Source organism: Balaenoptera musculus, chromosome 1 (genome assembly GCF_009873245.2).
Source record: "Balaenoptera musculus isolate JJ_BM4_2016_0621 chromosome 1, mBalMus1.pri.v3, whole genome shotgun sequence".
NCBI lineage: Eukaryota > Metazoa > Chordata > Mammalia > Artiodactyla > Balaenopteridae > Balaenoptera > Balaenoptera musculus.
In genome coordinates, this window is record NC_045785.1 from 82,307,891 (window position 1) to 82,332,339 (window position 24,449).

Sequence of the window (24,449 nt, forward strand, 5' to 3'; positions counted from 1 at the left end):
TTTAGCCTCCACGTGTTTGTGGTTTTTGCAGTGTTTTTCTTATAGTTGATGTCTAGTCTCATAGTGTTGTAGTTGGAAAAGATTTTTGATAAGATTTTAATCTTCTTAAATTTATAGAGTTGTCCTGAAGCCTAGCATGTGATCTATTCTGGAGAATGTTCCATGTGCACTTGAAAAGAATGTGTATTCTGCTACTTTCAGATGGAATGTTCTCCATATATCAATTAAATCCATCTGGTCTAATGTATCATTTAAGTCCAGTGTTTCCTTATTGACTTTCTGTCTCAGTGTTTGTCCTTTGATGTAATTGGGGTGTCAAAGTCCCCTACTATTATTGTGTTATTGTCAATTTCTCCCTTTATGTCTGTTAATATTTACTTTATGTACTTAGATGCTCTTATGTTGGGTGCGTATATATTTACAATTGTTATGTCTTCTTGGATTGATCCCTTGGTCATTAAGTAATATCCTTGTCTTTTGTTATAGTCTCTGTGTTAATGTCTGTTTTGTCTGATGTAATATTGCTTCTCTGATTTTGTTTTGATTTCCATTTATATGCAGTACCTTTTTCATCGTCTCACTTTTGATCTGTGTGTGTGTTTAGATCTGAAGTGAGTCTCTTGTTGGCAGCATGTATATGGGTCTTGTTTTTGTATCCATTCAGCCACTCTGAGTCTTTTAATTGGAGCAGTTAGTCCATTTATATTTAAAGTAATTATTATTATTTTTTTTTAACATCTTTATTGGAGTATAATTGCTTTACAATGGTGTGTTAGTTTCTGCTTTATAACAAAGTGAATCAGTTATACATATGCATATGTTCCCATATCTCTTCCCTCTTTTGTCTCCCTCCCTCCCACCCTCCCTATTCCACCCCTCTAGGTGGTCACAAAGCACCGAGCTGATCTCCCTGTGCTATGTGGCTGCTTCCCACTAGCTATCTATTTTACGTTTGGTAGTGTATATATGTCCATGCCACTCTCTCACTAAAGTAATTATTGATAGGTATGTACTTACTGCCATTTTGTTGGTTGTTTTTGTAGTTCTTTCTTTGTTCCTATCTTCTTCTTTTGCTCTCTTCCCTTCTGATTTGAAGACTGTCTTTAATATTATATTTGGATTCCTTTTTCTTTTTTGTGTGTGTATCTATTGTAGATTTTTGGTTTATGGTTACTGTGAGGTTTACATGTAGAAATCTGTGTGTGTATATATATGTATATGATTATTTTACATTGCTGATCTCTTAAGTTTGAATGCATTTTAACAACTCTGCATTTTTACTCCCCCTATCCCCACAACGTTTACTGTTTTGACATCGTTTATTACATCTTTTTGTTTTGTGTATTCCTTAATTACTTATTGTGGATATAGATGATTTTACTTCTTTGTCTTTAACCTTCTTATTAGCTTTATATGTGGTTGATTTAATACCCTTACTTTATTTATTTATTTATTTATTTGTACTCTTACTTTATATTTGCCTTTGCCAATGATATTTTTCCTCTCATAATTTTTATATTTCTTGTTGTGGCCTTTTCTTTTTCACTTAGAGAAGTCCCATTCACACTTCTTGTAAAGCTGGTTTGGTGGTGCTAAACTCCTTTAGCTTTTGCTTATCTGTAAAACTTTTGATTTCCCAACAAATTTGAATGAAAGTCTTGCTGGGTAGAGTATTCTTCGTTGTAGGTTTTTTCCTTTCATCACTTTAAGTATATTGTACCACTTCTTTCTGGCCTGCAGAGTGTTTCCTGAAAAGTCAGCTGATAGCCTCATGGGAGTTCCCTTGTACATAACTTGTTGCTTTTTCCTTTCTGCTTTTAATATTCTCTCTTTATCTTTATGTTTTGCTGTTTTAATTATAGTGTGTCTTGGAGTGGTCCTCTTTGGGTTAATCCTCTTGTGCTTCCTGGACCTGGATGTCTGTTTCCTTTCCCAGGTTAGGGATGTTTTTAGCTATTGTGTCTTCAGATGTGTTCTCTGCCACTTTCTCGCTTTTGTTTCTCCTTCTGGGACTCCTTTAATGCAAATGTTAGTGTGTTTGATGTTGTTCCAGAGGTCTTTTAAATTGTCCTCATTTGTTTTTATTCTTTTTTTTTGTTTGTTTTTCTCTTCAGCTTCAGTGATTTCCACTGCTCTGTCCTCTAGCTCGCTGATCCATTCCTCTGTATCATCTAATCTACTGTTGTTTCCTTGTAGTATATTTTTTAGTTAGTGAATTCTTTATCTCTGATTCTTCTTTATATTTTTTAAGTCTTTGTTAGAACTTCTAACTTCTCATTCTCTTTGTCCATTATTATTCCAGCTTCTTTGAACATCATTGTGATAGTTACCTTGAACTCTATTAGCTAGATTGTGTATTTCAACCTCAGTTAGTTCTTTTTCTGGGGTTTTATCTCGTTTTTTCATTTAGAACATACTCCTCTCTTGCCTCATTTTGCCTAACTTACTGTTTTTATTTCTATGTGTTTGGTAAGTTGCTTACACTTCCTGACCTTGGAGAAGTGGCCTTTTGTAGGATACATTCAATGCATCCCAGCAGCACACTTTCCTCTGGTCACCAGAGCTGTATGCTCCAGTGGTAGCCACTATATGGGCTGTGTGGGTCCCTCTGTTTTGGTGGGCTGACAACTGTGGGTGGTCTGGTAGGCATGGTTTGCCTTTGGTCTGGTTGGTTGCCAGGCCCTGCCTTGTGCAGAGACTGCCGACCACTGGTGGGTGGAGCTGGATAATGAGGCTTCTGGCTGCAGAGCCCTGGGTGGTCCCTGGGCTAGTGCTGGCCCACTGGTGGGTGGAGCTAGCTTCTCACGTGGGTGGTTGCAGGGCTGGGGTTCTGGATCTATTGTCTGCCTGCTGGTGTGTGGGGACTGTTCCTGACATGGCTGGCTGCAGGATCTGGAGTGTTGCAAAGTTGGTGCTGGCCTTCTTGTGTTTGGGGCTGGGTCCAAGGTTTCTCGGGGCTGGTGTCAGCCTGCTGTTAGGTGGGACTGTATCCCTGCCTGGCTGGCTGCTTGGTGTGAAGCATCCCAGTACTGGTGCTGAGAGGGTGTTGGGCAGGGTTGGGTCCCTGCTAATAAGCTAGAGGGAGGATTCAAAATGGCACTTGCCAGCACCAATGTCTTCATGGTAGAACGAGCTCCGCTAAATTGCTGCTGCCATTGTCTATGTCCCTAGGGTGAGCTCCAGTTGCCTCCTACCCCTCTAGGAGTCTCTCTAACATTAACAGTAGGTTCTGACCTGGGCTCCTTTCAAATTACTGCTTCTGCCTTGGGTCCTGGAATGTGTGAGATTTTGTGTGCATCCTTTAAGAGTGGATGTTTCCCTATTTCCTTCAGCTCTCTGGCTCTCTGAAAGTAAGCCCCACTGGCCTTCAAAGCCAAACGTTCTGGATGCTTGTCTTTCTGGTGCAGGACACCTGGGCTGGGGATCCCAATGTGGGGCTCCTTGGCCAGAACTTCTGCAGTTGTAATTATCCTCCTATATATCCAAGTGGGTCCACTTGGGGCTATGGGTCTTGACTGTAATGCATCTCTGCTCCTCCTACCTGTCTTATTATGGCTCCTTCTTTATATCTTTAGTGGTAGATCTTTTCTGCTAGTCTTTTGGTCTTTCTCATCAATAGTTGCTCTGTAAATAGTTGTAATTTTGGTGTGCCCTTGGGAGGAGGTGAGCTCAGGGCCTTCCTACTCTGGCACCTTGGCCACCCTGACCTCTGCTCTTTTTTAAAAGTGATGCTTAAAATCATGTGATAACCAATGAAGACTGTACTAAATTTCATTGAATTTGTTGACAAATATTTTTCATTGTAGTAAAATATAGGTAACATTACGTTTACTGTTTCAAGTGTACAGTTCGTTGGCTTTAAGTATATTCCCAGTGTTGTGCAGTCATCACCACCATCTGTCTCCAGAACTTTTTTCATCTTCCCAAATGGAAACTACCCATTAAACAGTAACTCCCCATTCTTCCCTACCCTTAGCCCCTGGGAACCAACCACCTTCTACTTTCTGTCTATATGCATTTGACTGCTTTAGGTACTTCACATAAATGAGGTCATTCAGTAGTTGTCCTTTTGTGTCTAGATTATTTCACTTAGCGTAATATCTTCAAGATTCATCCGTTTTGTAGCATGTGTCAGAGTATCCTTTTAAGGCTGAGTAATATTCCATTGTATGTATACACTACATTTTGTTTATCCATTCATCTGTTAATGGACATGTGGTTTCCAACTTTTGGTTATTATGAATAATGCTGCAGTGAACCTGACTGACTGGAATCCTCTTGAAATTTCAAACTTAATGGTAAAAGACAGCATGCTGGGAATTCCCTGGTGTCCAGTGTTTAGGACTCTGCACTTTCACTCCCAGGGCCCAGGTTCAGTGCCTGGTCGGGGAACTAAGATCCCACAACATCGTGGTGTGGAAAAAAAAAAAAAAAGCATGCTATTTAGAAATGTCCTTACTTTTCCTTTTGTGGTAAAAGTGGTGATATGTGTAAAACAACATGGTGACTAACTAATGATCTCAACAAATACTGTTTGCTGAGTAAAGCAATATATTTTAGGAAAAATTATATGCTGAAAATTTGCTATACAGTTTATTATAGTACACATATTTCTAATATCTCAGCTTACAACGTTTGCTAGATACTGGTTTGATAGTGAATTATATTTTGAAGTACTGTTTTTGTGAACCACTAAAGGAAAGATGTGTTGAAGATTTATTCTCAACAGGAAGTGACTTGAACAGTGTTTTATGAAAAAACCATGTAATAACCACTGATAAAGCAATGCATTAATAATTTCCTTTAAAAAGGAAATTGAGATATGGTTGCAATTTATTCACTTCATCATTTATAGGTAAGCAAAGGAAATTAAAGAGAGAAGTCCACAGAATATTACAGCATATTTTTATTATGGTTAATTTTATAAAAACAATACCTTTGAAATATAGTAGACTTTTTACAGTATTTCCAAATGAAATGGGGAGGGACTATTGAAAAACTTCGTTTCACACAGGTTTGCTATTCATCTCCTGTTGTTTCTAATGTGTTGATGTTTAATAAGTGGCTGTTAGTAATATGCTTTCCTAGCAGGTACTTTTGAGAAAATGTAATCTGGTTTTTCAAGATAAAAGGGAAACTTTAATAGTGAATGTATAGTTGCTTTTCCAAAGAAACTTGAGCTACGGAAAAAGAATTTTGATGATGAATGTTTGGAAATGCATCTATCATTGTAGAATTTTGTTGCTGAAAATGATGTTTGTCACCTGCAACTACTGTATCTGCACACTTAAAACATTAAAAGAAATTTATTGCTTGTTTTAAAGTCAGTGTGAACCAAGGATGTGTGTGGCGGGGGGGGAGGGGGGGAGACAGAGAGAGAGATTGATTTATAAGTAATTGGGTCACATGATTTTGGAGGCTTGACAAGTCCAAATTCTGCGAGGTAGGCCCAGGGAAGAGTTGCAGTTCTAGCCCAAAGGCAGTCTGTTGGCAGCCTACTGGCAGCATTTTTCTTGAAGGGGGTAGGTCAGTTTTTGTTCTAGTAAGTCGTTTAACTGATTGAATGAGGCCCACCCACATTATGAAGGGTAATGTGCTTTACATATTCCAAATTAAGCAATTTAAATATTATCTCATCCAAAAACACCTTCACAGAAACATCCGATAATATTTGACCAAATATCTGGGCAGTGTGGCCCAGCCAAATTGACACATAAAATCATATTACAGTCAGTTTCAGCAGAGTTTAAAACGCCACTGAAATTATTGTTAAAATATAAAGATGCAGTGTTTTCTGATTAAGCCAAATTTTTGCATAAAAAGGAATTGGAAAGTATAGTCAACAGTGGACTTTTTCCATTTAGACCTTTTTATCTTTATATCTTTGTGAAGTGTCATTTGTTTCCCCAGCTGTGACAACCACTAAATCTAAATGTTCCAGTTTAGAACCAAGGCTTTCAGATTGCTTTGCCATTAAGTATTAAACCAAGATTTTAGAAGTAATGAAGCTTGCTGAATTCATTGCTCTCACTAAAATTGTTGTTAATATTTTAAAAAGTTATGGCCCCAGGGCTTTTGTTTGTTTGTTAAATAAGTTTTAAAAAGCTATTTAAAATAATGTTTCATTTTCATTTTCATTTCTTTTTAAAATTTCTATTTTTGTGGATTTCATAATAACATAATAGAATAGTATATATATAATTTATAGATAAATATACATATAGGGGTATTTGTTCAGAATTTTTACTGATTAGGGTATATAATAAAAATTTTTGGAGATTTCATCTAGAAGATAAAGGAAGTTTAATATAAAATTTGATGAAGAGGATGATGGGAAGAAGCCTTTGAAGCATTTTGGAAAATGAAGGATGATTGTTTCAGCTTCAGACTATTCTTTTTCTGGAATGTTTTGTTGTTGTTGAGAGTTTTTCAATTTGAAATAGAATTCCAATTTATAATGGGAAATATTACTAATACACCAATTAAGTTTACTGAGCAGTGCCTCTCTTGCTGTTTTCAAATCTACTTTGGTAGCCAAATAATAATGAAAAAGTTGCATGAAAGAATAGAATTAGAGTAGTAATACCAAACTATGATAGCTAGATGAATTCTATCTCTGCTGTTTAGATAGACTTTACCTTTATAGGTAGAATTTTATAATGATTTAAGGTAGGGAAAGAGATAAAAGGCAAAGATTTTGAGATGATTCATTTGTAAATAACACATGTGATTAAACCATGGATGATTTGGAAAGATAAAACAACTAGAGATATAGAAAGGGATGATATCTGAATATTTTGCTAGAATTACAGATTTTTGATATGGGAGATGTAGAGAGCACCAAGTTATTAGCCAATTTGGAGATTATTCTTGAAGAATAGGAAATAATGGTTTTTCAGGCAACAGGTAGAAGGGAATATCTTTTGAAGGCAAAGAGCCTTTCAGGACAGTGATCTTTATGTGTATAACACTTTATGACATCAGTATAATCCTACTGAGGTGGGTGATGGGACTCCCATTTTAAGATGGAAAGAGTATAAAGAGCCTTGGTAACTTGCCCAAGGTCAAAACATATGGTAAACATGCAGAGTCCAGAATTTGAACCCAGGTTTATTTGATTCTGTTCAAATTATTCTTCACTGAGAGCCTGCTGTGGTGCCGGGCATAGTGCTTGTGCCTTAGGAGTTCAGAGTAGAATAATACATGGCTCCTGCTCTCAATATAGTATTGCAAGTGAATAAGACAGTAATTTATAGGGAGCCTTGGGGAGCTAGAGAAAGACCACTTAGCCCAGTCTGAGATTTTAGGGCCATTTTCTGTAGGACATGGCGCCTCATTTTCTGTAGGACATAGTGCCTCAACTGAATCTCAAAGGAGGAATAAAGAGTTAATTGAAAGGAGATGATCTGTGGAGAGTGTTGCAGCCAGGGGCAACCACATGTGTAAAGATATTCAGGCATAAAAATAGCATGATTTATGCTGAAGAACCTATTTCTGTCTAGGCCTTAAAGGATGAGATTGGTGGGGACCAGCAGAAGAGCCTAAGTTTCTCTTTTCATACCTCATTGCCTGGACAGATATCAGAAGCTGGTTAAAATATTTGTGGATAAAATTTTAGACTTTTCAGTGTGGTTTTACCTTCCTTTTCTAGGATCAGTTCGACAGCTTAGACAAGCATACACAATGGGGAATTGACTTCTTGGAAAGATACGCCAAATTTGTTAAAGAGAGGATAGAAATTGAACAGAACTATGCAAAACAATTGAGGTAAGTTACATTTTTTTTTCAGTTCTCAGAAATGAAATTACATGTTTAAATAGTTGGATATTAGATAAATGTTATATACCAGAGGTTAAATTCTGTGTTTTTCATCAGAGTTAGATTGAATTAGGTAACTGGTTTGTTTTAATGACTCATTTAATTAAATCATTGCCTAGTATCAGAAGGAATATTGGCTAGCTAGATCATGAGTAGCTTTTATTCCAGAAAGATACTTAAAGTCATAAAATCAGGAAGCAAAATTCCAGGAAAAAGAAATACCTGGGTATTAATTCAGTGCTTTACAGTTTTATTCCCCTGTAACTTTTTGCATTAGTAATCTTTGCAAAGTGTTGAAGAGTTCTCCAGTTTCTCATTTCTTTAGAGTTTTGAAGACTTTTAGAAAGTGAGTGTGATGAGCTGAGTTTCTGTCAAAAACTAGATATACAGGGACTTCCTGGTGGTGCAGTGGTTAAGAATCCGCCTGCCAGTGCAGGGGACACTGATTCGATCCCTGGTCCGGGAAGATCCCGCATGCTGTGGAGCAACTAAGCCCGTGTGCCACAACTACTGAGCCTGTGCTCTAGAGCTTGCGAGCCACAACTACTGATGCCTGCGTACCTAGAGCCTGTGCTCTGCAACACGAGAAGCCACCACAATGAGAAGCCCGTGAACCACAACGAAGAGTAGCCCCCGCTCTCCGCAACTAGAGAAAATCCACGCGCAGCAACGAAGACCCAACGCGGCCATAAATAAAGAGATAGATAGATAGGTATTACTGATGAAAGTGATTTTGGAATATGTGTTAGGAAATAAAAGTTTTAAAGGGAAAATTTTAATCTTAAATGGAATTTATCTTAAGTATTGTTCAAGCAGAAAATCGTCGTTAGACCACAACCTGACAAGTAGTTTTGCTGCAACTTATTCAATAAAAATGGTGTTTGAAGCCTGAAGACTAGACAACAATATAAGATTCTAGCTGTAGGGGTTAGGATTCTTTATATTGCATAGTGACAGAAAAATCCAACCCACAAGGCACACATAAGTAAAAAGTTTAGGCATATTTTGACTAATGGGTCAAATGTGTCTAGGCTCCATTTCTTGGCTCTGCTTCCCCTTGTTGCTTTTATCCTCAGATTTCATTCAATACCATCCTTTTTACCCCCATAGCTCTAGATTTCATATCTTCATACCCCCACATCCTGGGGAAGAATGATGGTCTTCTCTTTTGTGCATTTGGGCAAGGAGAGAGGGAAGGAAAGGGGGAAAGAAGAAAGTGAAAGAAGGGAGAGGAAGAAGATGGAAGGAGAGCAGAGTACAAGCGTGTATCAGCTTCTTTTCTCCAGAAATCTCAGCAAAAGTCTCCTTTTGTCTTGCTGACCCTGGTTAGATTATGTGCTTATCCTGAACAATTCACCGAAATGAGAATATTAGATTGATTTATAGCTAATGGTGGGGGGAGGGATAGGTGCCCAAAAGAAATTTAAGGTAGTAGATCACAGAAGGAAGGGGGATATTTGAGTGATAAACCACATATGTCCACCATTTGTAGCAGTTTATGCAAGGAGCTGACTGGGTGTAGGGATGAAATAGACTAGTATGAGGAATAGGTTACTTACGTTTATAATGATATACATACTACTATTATGACATCTATTGAAATAGTAGCATCATGCTAATTTCATGATCCATTTGCTTCCTATGTTTTTTTTAAACAAAGGAATTTCCGTATGAAAATATAAACAGGGAACCTACTAGTATATTAATAATAATTGTGATGATATTTTACCGGTCCAAAAGTTTTGACTTGGGAACTTTACCGTTCAGGAATCTGGAAGCGTTAAGGACCTCTGAAAAGTTAAAATAACAATAAAAAAATGTATTCGTGTGTAAACAATGAAAAATTTCCCTCATTTACTTTATAATTTGATCTCAACTCTAGCACATTAAGTTTTCTGGTTTCTAAGTACAATAGAAGTGAAGAAAAGAAATGCTACAGACAATACAGTGATGTGATGGCAGTGTGAAGTGACAAATAATAAAGAAAAGATTAAAAGATTGCAAACAGCAGATGAAAAAATTGTTTCCAGCCTAAAGGTACCTGTCAGTAAGGGAATGATGAAAAATACTGTGGAATATGCAATTTGAAAAAGTCAGGTGTAGCAGCATATTTAAAAGGCTACTCAGTCTGTCAGTGTAAAAAGCAAGTTGCAGAACTGAATGTACAGCAAGACCTCCTTGCTTACTGGAGCTTGAGTATATAGCTATGTGTAAAATTTGTATGTATTCTGAAGAGGTCTAAAAGCATACACCCCAAATTGTTTTACACTGGTTACCTCTGAGGAATGAGAGTGGGGGGATGAGAAGGGAAGGAACTTACACTTTTTACTTGTATTTTTAAATTATTGAAGTCTTTTCAACAATTGTGTAATCTTAAGCAAAGAAGATGGTATATTTCAAAAGAATCCTATCACAAATTATAGAATAAAAATTGGTAATTTATAAGGTAAACCTTCAGCAATCTGCAATGTTTAATTGTCCAGAATAACTTGGGCCTCAAGGGTTTCAGGATGGCCAAGGTTTTACCAGAGTAACAGGACTATAATCAAATGGCAAACTTGTTTGCCTTTCTGTGTTGTGACTGATAATAACGGTTATAATTTTCACTTAACTTGCAAAAAGAGATTTTAACACCACTTCTTTGAAGCAGGAGTGGCTAGAACCCACAATTCCCTGATATGAAAATATAATTTTTGTAGTGAGAAAGTAGGTTTTGTCATGTACAGATGCTCAGGTTAAGTGATTTGCATCTTTTTTCTGTCCCAGCAGACTAAAGAAATTTAGTACATTGTCATCCTAACAATGGCTCTCACTTGCAGTGATTCTCAGCAAGAGCAGGATTATTGGAAGGTGTTGAGGAATTCCAGTAAGGAAGAGTTGGGAGGAGGCTTGTGTAACTTGAAAACCATCAACTCCCTTCCCTTTCTCTACATTGAGATTTGCTGCTTTGGATGAATGCTTAGTAAATGACTGGATTATCAGCTACTCTTCATAGTATCTGTTTTGTCCAAAGGGAAGAAGTGTGCCTTGTTTATTTCCTCTTCTTTAATGGGAAAAATTCTTTTGGTTGACTCCCTCCTGTTTTTGCTACTGCAGAGGACAGTTTCTTTTCATAGTGAGGCAGATCTTTTGTCTCCTGAATAACAACTATATTCAGAATGTTAAACATTTACATTTCAAATATATTGCAGGATTAAATTTTGCAATATATTTTTTGTAAATATATATTTTTTATTTGCATAAATTTAATTTGCTGTATAATTTTGGCACTCCCAGTTTATTCTCTGTCTTCTGTTTGTCTCTTTTGATGGCTTTGGTTTAACTTTATTTTAGTTTGGTATTGCTTCATTTTTGGTAGTGGTTTGAGGACAGGAATTTAAAAAAAAAATAAAGCATCTAATCATGTTTGGAGACATAGTTATAAACAGTTGAGCCCATCGACAGATGAATGGGTAAAGAAGATGTACATATATATAGTGGAATATTACTCAGCCATTTAGGAACAAAATTGGGTCATTTGTAGAGACGTGGATGGATCTAGAGACTCATACAGAGTGAAGTAAGTCAGAAAGAGAAAAACAAATATCGTATATGAACGCATATATGTGGAACCTAGAAAAATGGTACAGATGAACCGGTTTGCAGGGCAGAAATAGAGACACAGACCTAGAGAACAAACGTATGGACACCAAGGGGGGAAAGTGGCAGGGGGGGGGGTTGCTGGTGGTGTGATGAATTGGGAGATTGGGATTAACATGTATACACTAATATGTATAAAATGGATAACTAATAAGAACCTGCTGTATAAAAAAAAAAACCCAAAAAACAATTGAACCATGTCCATTTTGATGGATAGTAAGTGGTGATTTTGAATCACTTGGTAGAATGTTTTTTGTTTGTGGAGATAAAAAACTGAAATCAGTCATTCTTCTAATAAATTTATAATATTGTATTTGTATGACAGAGATTGACTAAGTTTTCTAAAGTGAAAAAAAGAAGCTCTATATACATGATAGTATATATCATTTTTTTCTAGTAAAAATAATTACAGCATTAAATTCTATCATAGAGATTGCTGCATGAAATTATATTCCCCTACTTCCACCCCAGATCATTCCTTTTTGGCTCAAACATGACAGTGTGGTACTGGAAGAGAAATAGATTGGACAACGGGAAGCCTAAAACTTACTCTTACCTTAACCAGAACAGAAATCTCTCCAAATTTCTTGGATCTTATTTTTATTTCTGTACCTTGCCAACCCTGGCAATATAGCTGGTACCTCTAGAGCTGAGTGAATGTAAGTTGAATGCATAAATAATTGAATGACCTGTGTTTCAGTTTAGTTTAGAAATTAGGATCTCTGACTATATGGTGAACCTTTGACCGTGTACTGCTTTCTATCCATACTAGAGTTTATGTCATATACATCAATGTGAAGAGATTGCTCTACTAAGAGCTGTCCCGAATATTTAGAATAGGCTTAGATATAGAATAATGAAAATAAAACCAGTTTCTATTTTCTATTTAGTCTTTATTTTCTCATGTCTCTTTATCAGAATTTTCTATTCCTATGTCACTGTTTAGTCTCCGAAGAACCTAGGGAGCTCATCTTTGTACTGACTTGTGGAAAGTAGAGATTACTTTTATTCTTTGGTTGGCCATTGTTTAACTTGTGACTCTTTGGCCTCCCCTGAGTTTTTGATCAAACTGCTTAATGTAGTAAACCCTAAGAGTGGCATCTGGATACAAGCAGGAGGAACTATTCCCTATATTAATTTTCTTCATAGAGTTAGATCTTGTGGGAACTCTTTCATTCTTGTCAGTCTCTGGTAGTTCCTGAGCCTGCCTGGTACATATCTAGGTGCCTGTATCCAGATGACTTACTGGCTAAATAATTTTTGCCTCTTAATTCTAGAAAATAGTCTCCCTAATAAAAGATAAACTCCACAAAGGAAAAAGATTCTTGTTTGTTCTGTGCAGTGCTTATTCCTAACTTCTACAATAGTCCCTGGCACAGAACAAGCACTTTTTGGTATTTACTTAACACTTAACATAGCATTTAATGTGACAGCACTATTCTCAGTGCTTGTATCACATCTTATATTTCATTTTCATAAAAACCCAGTGAGATGTTGGTATTACTTTATACATTAAGAAACTGAGTTACAGAGAGGTGAAGAAAGAGCTAGCTGGCTCAAATCTGGCTGCAGAGTCTGAGTACTTGGTGCTGCCTCTCAGCATGGGGAGAATGACTGGTTCTCATTGAAGAGGATTTTTTTCTATCACCAGTACCTAGTGCCATTGAGACATCTTTGGGTTTCTAAGGTATTTTACTAGGGACAATAATAAATTATCTAAAAACTACATAACATACTCTTTCCAACTAACACATCTATTTATAATGTAACAATTAATTATAAACAATTAAATTATAGAAATTTAATTAAATATAAATTAAATTATGTACTTCATAAATTTAGGGCTAGTTGTATCTTTTTCCATAAAGATAAGAACAGGTTAAAATAAAAGGTTAACATTTTAGAAGTCCTTCCTTTTAAGAAAGTGTACTTGTCATTAGGAAGTTTAAAAATGTAATTATGAGAATTTAAGATAAATACTTTTTACTTTTATTATTCCTATAACCTATTATAAATTGGAGCTAGGGATAGCATAATGTTAGTTCTCTCTGCTTCTTTCCTTTAATATTCTCCATAACTCTATTAGCTATTTTCTTCTGGTGGTTTATCAGAGGAGAGGAAATAGCATGACAATTGGAGAACCTTTTTTTAATGTAATATAACTATATTTTCTTGTTATGTTTGATTTGGACTTCATATACTTATCGTTACAATATTTTAGCTGTTTGGGTTTTTTGTTTGTTTTTATTTGTTTTTTAAAATTTTTTTAAAATTTATTTATTTTTTCAGCTTTCTAGCTGTTTGTTTTTTGATCATTGGCATTTTTTCTGCTCCTATCCTTGTACTTTTTGTGTGCCATGGAGCTCTAATTTTATCTCAATTCATTCTGTTATACCTAAAAGATGCCCCCAACCTCCAACTTAATTATCCACCAGACTACTAACCTACATTTGCAGCAGTAGGGTTGTTTGTCATTTTCAGTTTATGTAGGCTGAGATCTCATTTAATCTTCACAAGAGTTTGTTGATCTTTGTTGTTGTATTTCTAAGACCTGTAGAGTACTTGCCCTGTAGTAAGCATACAACAGTAAACTTTTGTGGAATGATTCAATGAACTCTTCTGCTTTACTAGTCAAGAAATTCAAGCTCATCACCTTAACAAGAATCATGAAGCCTATTCCTGATTTTTATATTAAACTGTTTTCTTAAAAAATGAAGCAGAACCTAACAAGTAAAACATAAAGCTCTTAAGAAAGAAAATAAGTTCAACCCAGTCGTGGTAAACATTTCGATAGTGAGCTTTCCAGTGAAAAGGATTTAAAGATCTTGTTTAAACAACTATAAAGAAATACGAAGGTTGTCAATAATGTTGGCTATATAGATCACTTAATCTCTTAGCTCTTTCATAACGCCTTTAATAGTTTTATTTCTAAGTTATTTGTTTAGCCATTTGAATTGTGTAGGAGTGTCTAAAATGAGACAATGTTTATTTCATCATCCTATAGGTTTAAAATATAGGCAAATCAGATAGATTAAGCTGCTGACTTGAAGCTAGGACTGTGTTATATAGTTCTGCTTTAAGAATCTAATATTTAGAAGGAAAACAGAAGTTATCAACTTGCAGAACAAAATTTCTCTGAAAAGTGTAATACTTAAGTCTGTACCAGTCTGCTCCTTCCTCAGTCTAAATTGAGCAATAAAGTAATTTTCCCCTTTTTCTGTCTTGAACATGCCTGAAAATATTCTTCTGGAAGATTTGCAGTTGATTAGAGATCACGTTGTTATGCCTATCACATCCTAAATAGCAATGAATTGTTGAATATATTCTTTGGGTATAGACTATGAAGCTGATACCATAAATGCATAGTCCCCTTCACATTTTAGGTACTGTGTATCCTTGACATGCTAAAGATCAAACAAAATTAGGAACTGGCATTTTTAAGAAGTGAGATACTTTGTTTACCTTCACATCCATTGAAGCTTGTTTGGTTTTTCTTCTCCTAGGTCTTTCAGGCATAAATACTTAAGTCCTCTTATTTCTTCTTGTTATCAGCCTATTTCACCATTTACCACCAGTAGAGGTATAATGAGAATGAAGCATGTCCCTTAAAAAAACAAATACAGTATTCAGAATTTGTCTAATACTACTTGTAGTAATCACTTTTTTTACATTCAGTTTTTAAAAATTGTGGTAAGATGTACCTAATGTGAAATTTACTCTCATAATCATTTTTAAGTGTGTATTTCAGCTGTATCTTAAGCTGAAATACAAATATGTATATTAAGTATATTCGTACTGCTCTGTGACCAATTCCTAGAACTTACTCATCCTGAAAAACTGAAACTCTGCTTATTAAACAACTCCTCATTTTCCCCTTCCTCTAGGCTCTGGCAATTCTATTAATACTTTATGTGTCTGTGAAATTGACTACTCTAGGTACTACATAAGTGAAATCGTACAGTATTTGTTTGTTTTTTTTTGACTGGTTTATTTTACTTAGCATAATGTTGTTAGGGTTTATCCATGTTGGGAAATGTATCAGAATTTCCTTCCTTTTTAAGGTTGAATATTATTCCATTGTATGGATAATACCACACTTTGTTTATCCATTCATCTGTTGGTGAACATTTGGGGTTTTTCCACCTTTTCCATATTGTGAGTAATGATTTTATGAACATGGTGTCCAAATATCTGAGTCCCTACTTTAAATTCTTTGGCTATGTACCTAGAAGAGGAATTGCTAGATCTTATGGTAATTCTATGTTTAATTTTTTTGAGGACTACCATACTATTTTCTGCAGTGGCTGATCTATTTTGCATCTCTACCAGCAATGCACAAGGGTTCTAATTTCTCCACATCCTTGCCAACGCTTAATGTTTTCTGGGTGTTTTCTTTCTTTCTTTTTTCTTGACAGTAGCCATTCTAATGGGTGTAAGAAATCTCATTGTGGCTCTGATTTGCACTTCCCTAATGATTAGTGACACTGAGTATTTTTTCATATGCTTGCTGGCCATTTGCATATCTTTGGAGAAATGCTATTCAAGTTCTTTGCTGATTTTTTAGATTGGATTATTTGTTTTTTTATTATTGCGTTTTAGGTGTTCTCTATACAGTCTGGATTGTAACCTCTTATCTGATACATGACTTGCAGATCCTTTCTGCCATTCCACAGTTGCCTTTTCACTCTGTTGATCGTGGCCTTTGATGCACAAAAGTTTTAAATTTTGATGTTTGGTTTATCTATTTTTTCATTTGTTGTCTGTGCTTTTGGTGTCATATCCAAGAAATCATTGCCAAATCCAATGTTGTAAAGCTTTTCCCTATGTTTTCTTCTAAGAGTTTTATAGTTTTAGCTCTTATGTTTAGATCTTTGACCCATTTTGAGTTAATGTTTTTATATGGTTGTAAGGTAGGGGTGTAGCTTCATTCTTTTGTATGTGGATATCTTTTACATTCAGTTTTCTACTATATGAGGAAAGATTTGTGTCTGTAAGTGTTGGAAACCCCAGTGAGCTAGTTTCAGTTTAATGGTAAATGAGAAGAGATATTTATTGATATCTTTTATTGATTTGATTTTTTAACTTGAGTTCAAGAAGAGGTTGAACAGTTCAGCTGCTGGAAGTCCTGGGATGCAGCTAGGTCACAGGGGAAAAAAAAGTCAGGATCTGAAACAAAGCCGGAGAGCCAGAGACCTTTGTTGTCTTCCTTCCTTCCTCCCTCCCTCCCTCCCTCCCTTCCTTCCGTCCGTCCCTCCGCGCCCCGCCTTCCCCGCTCCTTTTTGGGCTTCTTTTTATGTGTTGGCTTCATTCTTTCAGTGCAGACTGGCCTTTTTTCTCCACATGGCAGGAAATATACTCACCATCATTCAGTTTTATGTCTCAGATTCAGCTCTCGTACTGATCTCAAAGCTGTATCAGGTCCGAACACTTAAAAATTCCAGTAAGAGAACTCTTTGGCCCTAGATTCAGTTTTCTATCTCTGGATCACTTAACTGAGGCCCACAAATAGGGTCATTTGTCTTAATCTGGTAATTCCTAAACATGGTAACTGTTAGATATAGGGATGGCAATTAAGAAAAGGGATACTAGTCAGTCTCAGATATCTAATACTACCCTTCTGCCATAGTATGATTTGTGTCCCATTTTACAAATAAATATGGTATTGATCACCTGTTAAACAGTAATTAGAACTCAGAGCCTCTCAAATGTTGAAAGATTGAAAACGTATAGAGGTGATTTTCTGCTTAAAATTTTTTGAGGTATCTTGTACCTCATCATTTAACTGTAAAATGTAGTTAAAATAAAAGTGAATTAAAGTTTTGAGAAATTATTTGGAATACTTTATAATTTTCACTAAAACTCAAATATAAACATGACAAAACTAGAATGGGTAAAAAATATTAAAATCAGCAATTTAAATATAAATTAAGTAGTATGATATATTTAATATCACATATATAATTAGGATATATAGAGAATACTATAATATTTGGAGAAACCCATTACATTTAGAAGCCTTCTCAGGCTACTGAAGGAAGAGTGTTAATTCCTCTGTATCCATAGTGCATGATCCTAAGGTTCTTAGAAAACATGGATGAAACACACACATCAAAACAAAGTATCAGCTTATCTATGATATCTATTATAATTTCTATAATATGTATTGTATCTGTATAAAACTTGGTTTTAATTAATTCCTGATTCATAACATGCTATTCAAAACATGTCTTACATATAAAAACTACTATCATAATTGGTTACTTGGAGAATCTCTGGTCTTAGAAGAGAGGAAAATTTTTTCAAAAACAGTAGCCTAGGGAAACTGACACTAAGGGCAGATTTCTTTTCTTTCTTTTTTTTTTAATATTTATTTTATATTGGAGTATAGTTGATTAACAATGTTGTGTTAGCTTCAGATGTACAGCAAAGTGATTCTGTTATACATATACATGTATCTATTCTTTTTCAAATTCTTTTTCTATTTAGGTTATTACAGAGTACTGAGCTGAGACAGTAGGTCTTGTTGGGTATTTATTTTCAATATAGCAGTGTGTACATGTCAATCCCAAACTCCCAGTCTATCCCTCCCACTCCCCCTTCCCCTCCCCCACCCCAGATAACTATAAGTTTGTTCTTTAAGTCTGTGAGTCTGTTTCTGTTTTGTAAGTAAGTTCATTTGTATCTTTTTTTTAGATTCTGCATATAAGCAATATCATATGATATTTGTCTTTCTCTGTCTGATTTACTTCACTTAGTATGATAATCTCCAGGTCCATCCATGTTGCTGCAACTGGCATTATTTCATTCTTTTTAATGGCTGAGTAATATTCCATTGTATATATGTACCACATGTTCTTTATCCACTAATCTGTCAATGGATATTTAGGTTGCTTCCATGTCTTGGCTGTTGTAAACAGTGCTGCAATGAACACTGGGGTGCATGTATCCTTTTGAACCATGTTTTTCTCCGGTATATGCCTAGGAGTGGGATTGCTGGATCATATGGTAACTCTATTTTTAGTTTCTTAAGGAACCTCCATACTGTTCTCCATAGTGGCTGTACCAATTACATTCCCACCAACAGTGTAAGAGGGTTCTAAGGGCAGATTTCTTTTTTTTTTTTAACATCTTTATTGGAGTATAACTGCTTTACAGTGGTGTGTTAGTTTGTGCTTTATAACAAAGTGAATCAGGTATACATATACATATATCCCCATATCTCCTCCCTCTTGCGTCTCCCTCCCACCCTCCCTATCCCACCCCTCTAGGTGGACACAAAGCACCGAGCTGATCTCCCTGTGCTATGTGGCTGCTTCCCACTAGCTATCTATTTTACATTTGGTAGTGTATATATGTCCCTGCCACTCTCTCACTTCATCCCAGCTTACCCTTCCCCCTCCCCGTGTCCTCAAGTCCATTCTCTACGTCTGCATCTTTATTCCTGTCCTGCCCCTAGGTTCTTCAGAACCTTTTTTTTTTTTTTTTTAGATTCCATGTATATGTGTTAGCATGTGGTATTTGTTTTTCTCTTTCTGACTTCACTCTGTATGACAGACTCTAGGTCCATCCACCTCACTACAAATAACTCAATTTTGTTTCTTTTTATGGCTGAGTAATATTCCATTGTATATATGTGCCACATCTTCCTTATCCATTCATCTGTAGATGGACACTTAGGTTGCTTCCATGTCCTGGCTATTGTAAATAGAGCTGCAGTGAACATTGTGGTACATGACTCTTTGTGAATTATGGTTTTCTCAGGGTATATGCCCAGTACTGGGATTGCTGAGTCATATGGTAGTTCTATTTTTAGTTTTTTAAGGAACCTCCATACTGTTCTCCATAGTGGCTGTATCAATTTACATTCCCACCAACAGTGCAAGAGGGTTCTAAGGGCAGATTTCTTGAGAGAGATGAATTGCCTAAAATATTTTTAGTTTAGGAGGAACCTGCCTGTTTTACACTTACATGTTTAAGACAAGCCAGAGATTTATTTGACCTAATAAGCATATTATGTTAAAAATTCAAAGCAAGGATTTGTGGGACTTAGTAACCAGTCACACCTTGGTGTGTATTTTTGCTGACTTCAGACTGTTTTCTTAGAAGGCCCAATTGAGATCAGCTGATTTGAGGGGATAAATTCTTCTGGTATGCTTTTATCATTAATTTTTTTTTAAATTAAAAAAACAGTATATGATCACTGTAACACATTTAAATTTGAGTCACTTCCCAGTCCCTCTCCCTAGAAATGAGTACTATTAATAATTTGTTGTGTCTTCTTCTAGGGCATATGTTTTCCTAGAATAGAAATTTTGATTTAGTGGAATACAAGAACATTTTGGACCATGCTGTAGTTTTTCTAGTGGCAGGGTAGGCTTGGATGGAGTCTTAGTGGCTTGTATCTGGTTTCTGAGAGCTTTACTGGGGCTTGGGAAGAGTCTCCCATAGATGGGTGACTTTTACATAAGAGAGGCAAGACAGATTTTAAAAAATTGCTGAGGATTAACTGTGCATGCTCAAAAGGTAAAAGTAATATTACTTTCTTCTTCTTCCCCTTCCCTCTTGTGATATATGTGCTCTTCCTCCCAGAAGCTAGAGTTCAAATTAGCGTTGTTTATGCTGTGTTTAAGCTATGAGTATGTTAAGACTTTTGTGTTAATGTCTGTGGTAGTAGTCATAATTCTTTGAAGTGTCAGAAGCCCAAGTCATATTGGTTTAAGCAAAGAAAGGAATTTATGGCTTATTTGACTGAAAAGTTTAGGGATCTGGGTACTCAGAAAAGTAAGAATTTCTCTCTTTTTCTCTTGGTTTTGTTATCCTTTCTGTTGATTTAATACCCAAGTAGGCTCTTTACATGTGGAGGCTCCAGGATTGTGTCCTATCAACTTAGCTTCAGCATAAAGAGAACATATTGATGAACAACAAGGGCCTACTTACAGCACAGGGAACTCTGCTCAGTATTCTGTAATAACCTAAATGGGAAAAGAATTTGAAAAAGAATAGATACATGTATATGTATAACTGAATCACTTTGCTGTACACCTGAAACTAACACAACATTGTTAATCAACTATACTCCAATATAAAATAAAAATTAAAAAAAAGAAAAAGAACGTATCTTACCAAGAATTTTAATGGAAATTTTAGCATTGACTTTGGCCTGGATTAATGGGCCTGGATCAAATAAGTGTTCCTGGACTGTTATATGTGACCAACCCACCACAATTACGTAGACATGACAATAGAGGAGCTGTAGTTTAGGTTATTCTAGGCTGTACTAGAATAATAACTCCCAAATCTCAGGGGCTTTACGCAGCAAAAGCCTATTTCTTGCTCATGCAAAGTCAGTCACAAGGCTAGGTGATAACTCTAGTAGTCCATGTGGTAACTCAAGAATCCATACTGTTTTCATCTTGATCTTAACATGAAGCCTCCACAGTTGCTTCATCAGGAAATGAAGAAGCCCAGACGTTTATGCATGAGCTATAATGCTTTAGCTTGGTACAGACACAGAGCTTACAGCCCATTATACAGAATTAGCCACATGGTTCTGCCTAACTGCAAGTGTGCTGGAAAATGTGTGAAATAATAGGGTTCTTTGATGAGCAGAAATATGTCTGCCACAAACTGTTACAGAATAAAAAAGCATCACCTGAGTGATGCAGGTAGGCATAGACGACAAATGTCAATTATAGCCTATAACTCTAAACAATGCTTAAAATGTTGATATACAAAATTATGTTTAGATTTGAAACTACTTGCTCTTTGGAATGTTCTTCGCCCAAGTTTGACTTGTTTTTATTTAAAGTAATTCATGGACTCATGGTTGAAAATCACTGACTTTAAAAGTAATTTCCAGAATGCAACCCATTTGTAGGTTGGAGACTGTGGTTATAACCATAATAAGTTAATCAGTTACCTCATAATTGCTGATTTCCATGGATATTATAGTTTAAACCAGTACATCTCAAATTATTTGTCATGATGGACTAGTTTCTTTTAAAGTTTCTACTGATGCTTTTATAAAATACAATAAAAATTTAATGCTAGACAAAATGACATAAAAAAGAGACATGAAATACGGGCCCTACTTTTTTTTTACTGTTAGATTCAACATTTATAAAACTACTCTCAACTTTTGTACTTAGCTTGTTGTGGGATAGGTAACGAAGAGTCTGTGGACCTTTACTGGTCAGTCCATGAATCATATTTTCAGGAGCGTGGTATAAAGGACTGTGGTTAATGCTTTACAAATATTATCTACGTTAATTCTCATAACCTTATGGGTTAGAGGTACTGTGTATCACCATTTACAGAAAACTGGGCACAAAGAGTGTGAGTAAATTGCCCAAGGTCACACAGATGCCACACAAAACCCACGTAGTCCAGTTTGACTCCAGAGTCCATGTGCTTGTCTGCCTCTGATTTTGCAAAGATGAAATGAGGTAGCATTCTAGTCCGAGACTGTCAAGAATGGACATAGATACAGGCAGAGAAAGTTACAATTTGGAATTAATTCATTTGCCTAAAAAAAGAGAAGGTTAAGGATCACATAGTGATTTTCATATAAAAGTAGAGTTACAGAGGATACTGATGAACTGTTCTTTTATCCTGTAGTGAGTCCGCATCTGTTTACATTTTACCTTAGTTAGTATTATAATCCCTGATTTACAAAACAAAATGAGAGTATTTCCTTGAAATACGTGTCTTTCTGCCATAACTCAGTTTCATATACTGAGTACTTTGTTTCATATACCGAGTACTTTGTTTCTTTTATTCTTCCTCTTAATTCTTTTTAGTTTGATAGCATAATCAACCAAATTGTTACTATTACACTCGTATAAACATAGAAATAACATTTTTTCTACAGGAATCAGTATTTTAAGGAGAAAATGTAAGTAATGATTGTCTATTACGATGGTAATAGATGATCATGTTGCTGTCTTAATTGTTTTACATCATTAAATTCTTGATTTAATGAAATTGGAAACTTTTAGAGTATTTGAATTTCAACAATAGTATTTTTAGTAAATTTTAAAAAATCTTCTTCCTATAGAAATCTGGTTAAGAAGTACTGTCCCAAACGTTCCACCAAAGATGAAGAGCCAAGGTAAATTATATACCTATTTACTGTTGCATATTGAAATTTAAAAGAAGACCTATATTTTTGTTATTTAGTAAAATAAATATTATGCTATTAGCTTTTTATAAAGATTTTAAAAAGTTTATTGTAATAAAAAATCATAATGTTTATGAAAGAGGAAACTACTATTTTTTCTTACGAGGTTGCATACTTCAGTGGGCTTGATAATAGCTTTTTAGAATAGTTGAAGTGTGATTTCTAAGTAATAGGTGGACTGGGACTCCACTTGAATGATGTAGTCTCCAGAAGAGAAGGGTATTTTTTCCATACTTTATTTTGTAGCTGTCAGCTTGTTAGATTCTTGCTTTTACTTTTACAGTTAGTAAAACAATTTGGCTGGTTGGTTTAAAGGGGTAATGAAAAGGAATAAGGTTTTCAGGGTAATTTTGGAACTCTGAATAAAAGGTTAGGAACTGCCTATGAGCTTTTTGGCATTCTTAAACGGGGATACATGGATAGTTGTAAAATGCAGAAACAAAAGGAGACTAAACTTAAAACAACTTTGTATGTAATTGTCAGTTGTTAGAGGATTCTCAGGTTTAGTGTTAATGGAGTCCTAGCTGAGCTGTCCACCTTCAGCTTATGTAAGAGTGTTCTGGCAGTGTATTCAAGTAGATCTATACATTTTAATACAGTGATTCTCTTTGTTTCTCTCCTTCCCTCCACACACACACATTATTTTTTACCCTTATTTTTGCCCCTTCTTACCCCTCTGTGGTGCCAACCATAGCAGCACTTCACTTGCATTCAGGATGTGGGCAGGCATACAGGCGGCTGTGTCCAGAGCTGATAGCAAAATTGTTCTGTAGATCACCCATCGAGATGCATTTGAGTGGTATAATTGGCAGGTTCTGTCCTCTAGAGCAAGCATATCATCTCTGTAATAGGTTCAGCTGCCAAGCCTAGGAATCCAACCAAGTTCATTCCCAAGCTCAGGCCAGTTAATTGGCAACTTAAGAGATTCCAGTATGCTAAAAGAGCCTGCAGGTAGTAGTAGTAGTATTTTTTGACCCCAAATATCCTTTTATTTATAAATTAAGACTACCCGAAGATATATAAACATGTACAACTTGAGCTTAAGTAGGATTCTTTTCATACAAAGTTAATTTAGAGCTAGTAGCTGAGATTTAGGTTGAATATGTTAAAATTTGTTAAGTATCAGGCTCAATCTATACCTCACAAAAACATTTATAATGAAAGTAAAAATAAATTTCACCATTTTTACCATTTTTAATATGTTTTTGTCAGGTTTACTTCGTGTATAGCCTTTTTTAACATCCTTAACGAGTTAAATGACTATGCAGGACAGCGAGAAGTAGTAGCAGAAGAAATGGCGCACAGAGTTTATGGTGAATTAATGAGATATGCTCATGATCTGAAAACTGAAAGAAAAATGGTAATTCTTATCATTTTTATACAGTTGTTATAGTATATGAAATATTTTCACAGAAATGAAGTAATTACTTTGCTTTTTAAAATAATGTATAGTCATACAGCATAAACTGGTTTTCTATTTCTCTAAATTTCTTCTAGCTAAAATTATCTCAAGACATTCTTGCTAATTTGTGATCCTTTTGGATTTAAGACTGAGGTTTGGTAAACTCCAGCCAGTGGGACAAATCTAGCTTACTGCCTGTTTTTGTTTCCTAGTTACCATGAGCTAAGAACGGTTTTTACATTTTTAGATAGTTGAAAAGCAAATGAAAAAAAGAATATTTTATGACATATGAAAATTATATGAAATTCAAATTTTAGTGACTGTAAAGTTTTATTGGAACAGGCGCACACTCATTCACGTATATATTGCGTGTGGCTGCTTTTGCATTATATTAGCAGAGTTGAATATTTG

General features: G+C 35.5%; 1 protein-coding gene across 3 annotated transcripts in view; it reads left to right on the plus strand.

Annotated features, from left to right (window-relative positions):
* The window catches only part of FNBP1L (formin binding protein 1 like), a 120,503-nt gene that overhangs the window by 63,361 nt on the left and 32,693 nt on the right, over positions 1 to 24,449 (plus strand). For all 3 annotated transcript variants that reach the window (XM_036863675.1, XM_036863681.1, XM_036863667.1), the window contains exons 2-4: positions 7,652 to 7,767; positions 22,514 to 22,567; positions 23,849 to 23,996. In XM_036863675.1, the coding sequence (XP_036719570.1) occupies positions 7,652 to 7,767; positions 22,514 to 22,567; positions 23,849 to 23,996 (318 nt within the window). The remainder of the gene's footprint in view (positions 1 to 7,651; positions 7,768 to 22,513; positions 22,568 to 23,848; positions 23,997 to 24,449) is intronic.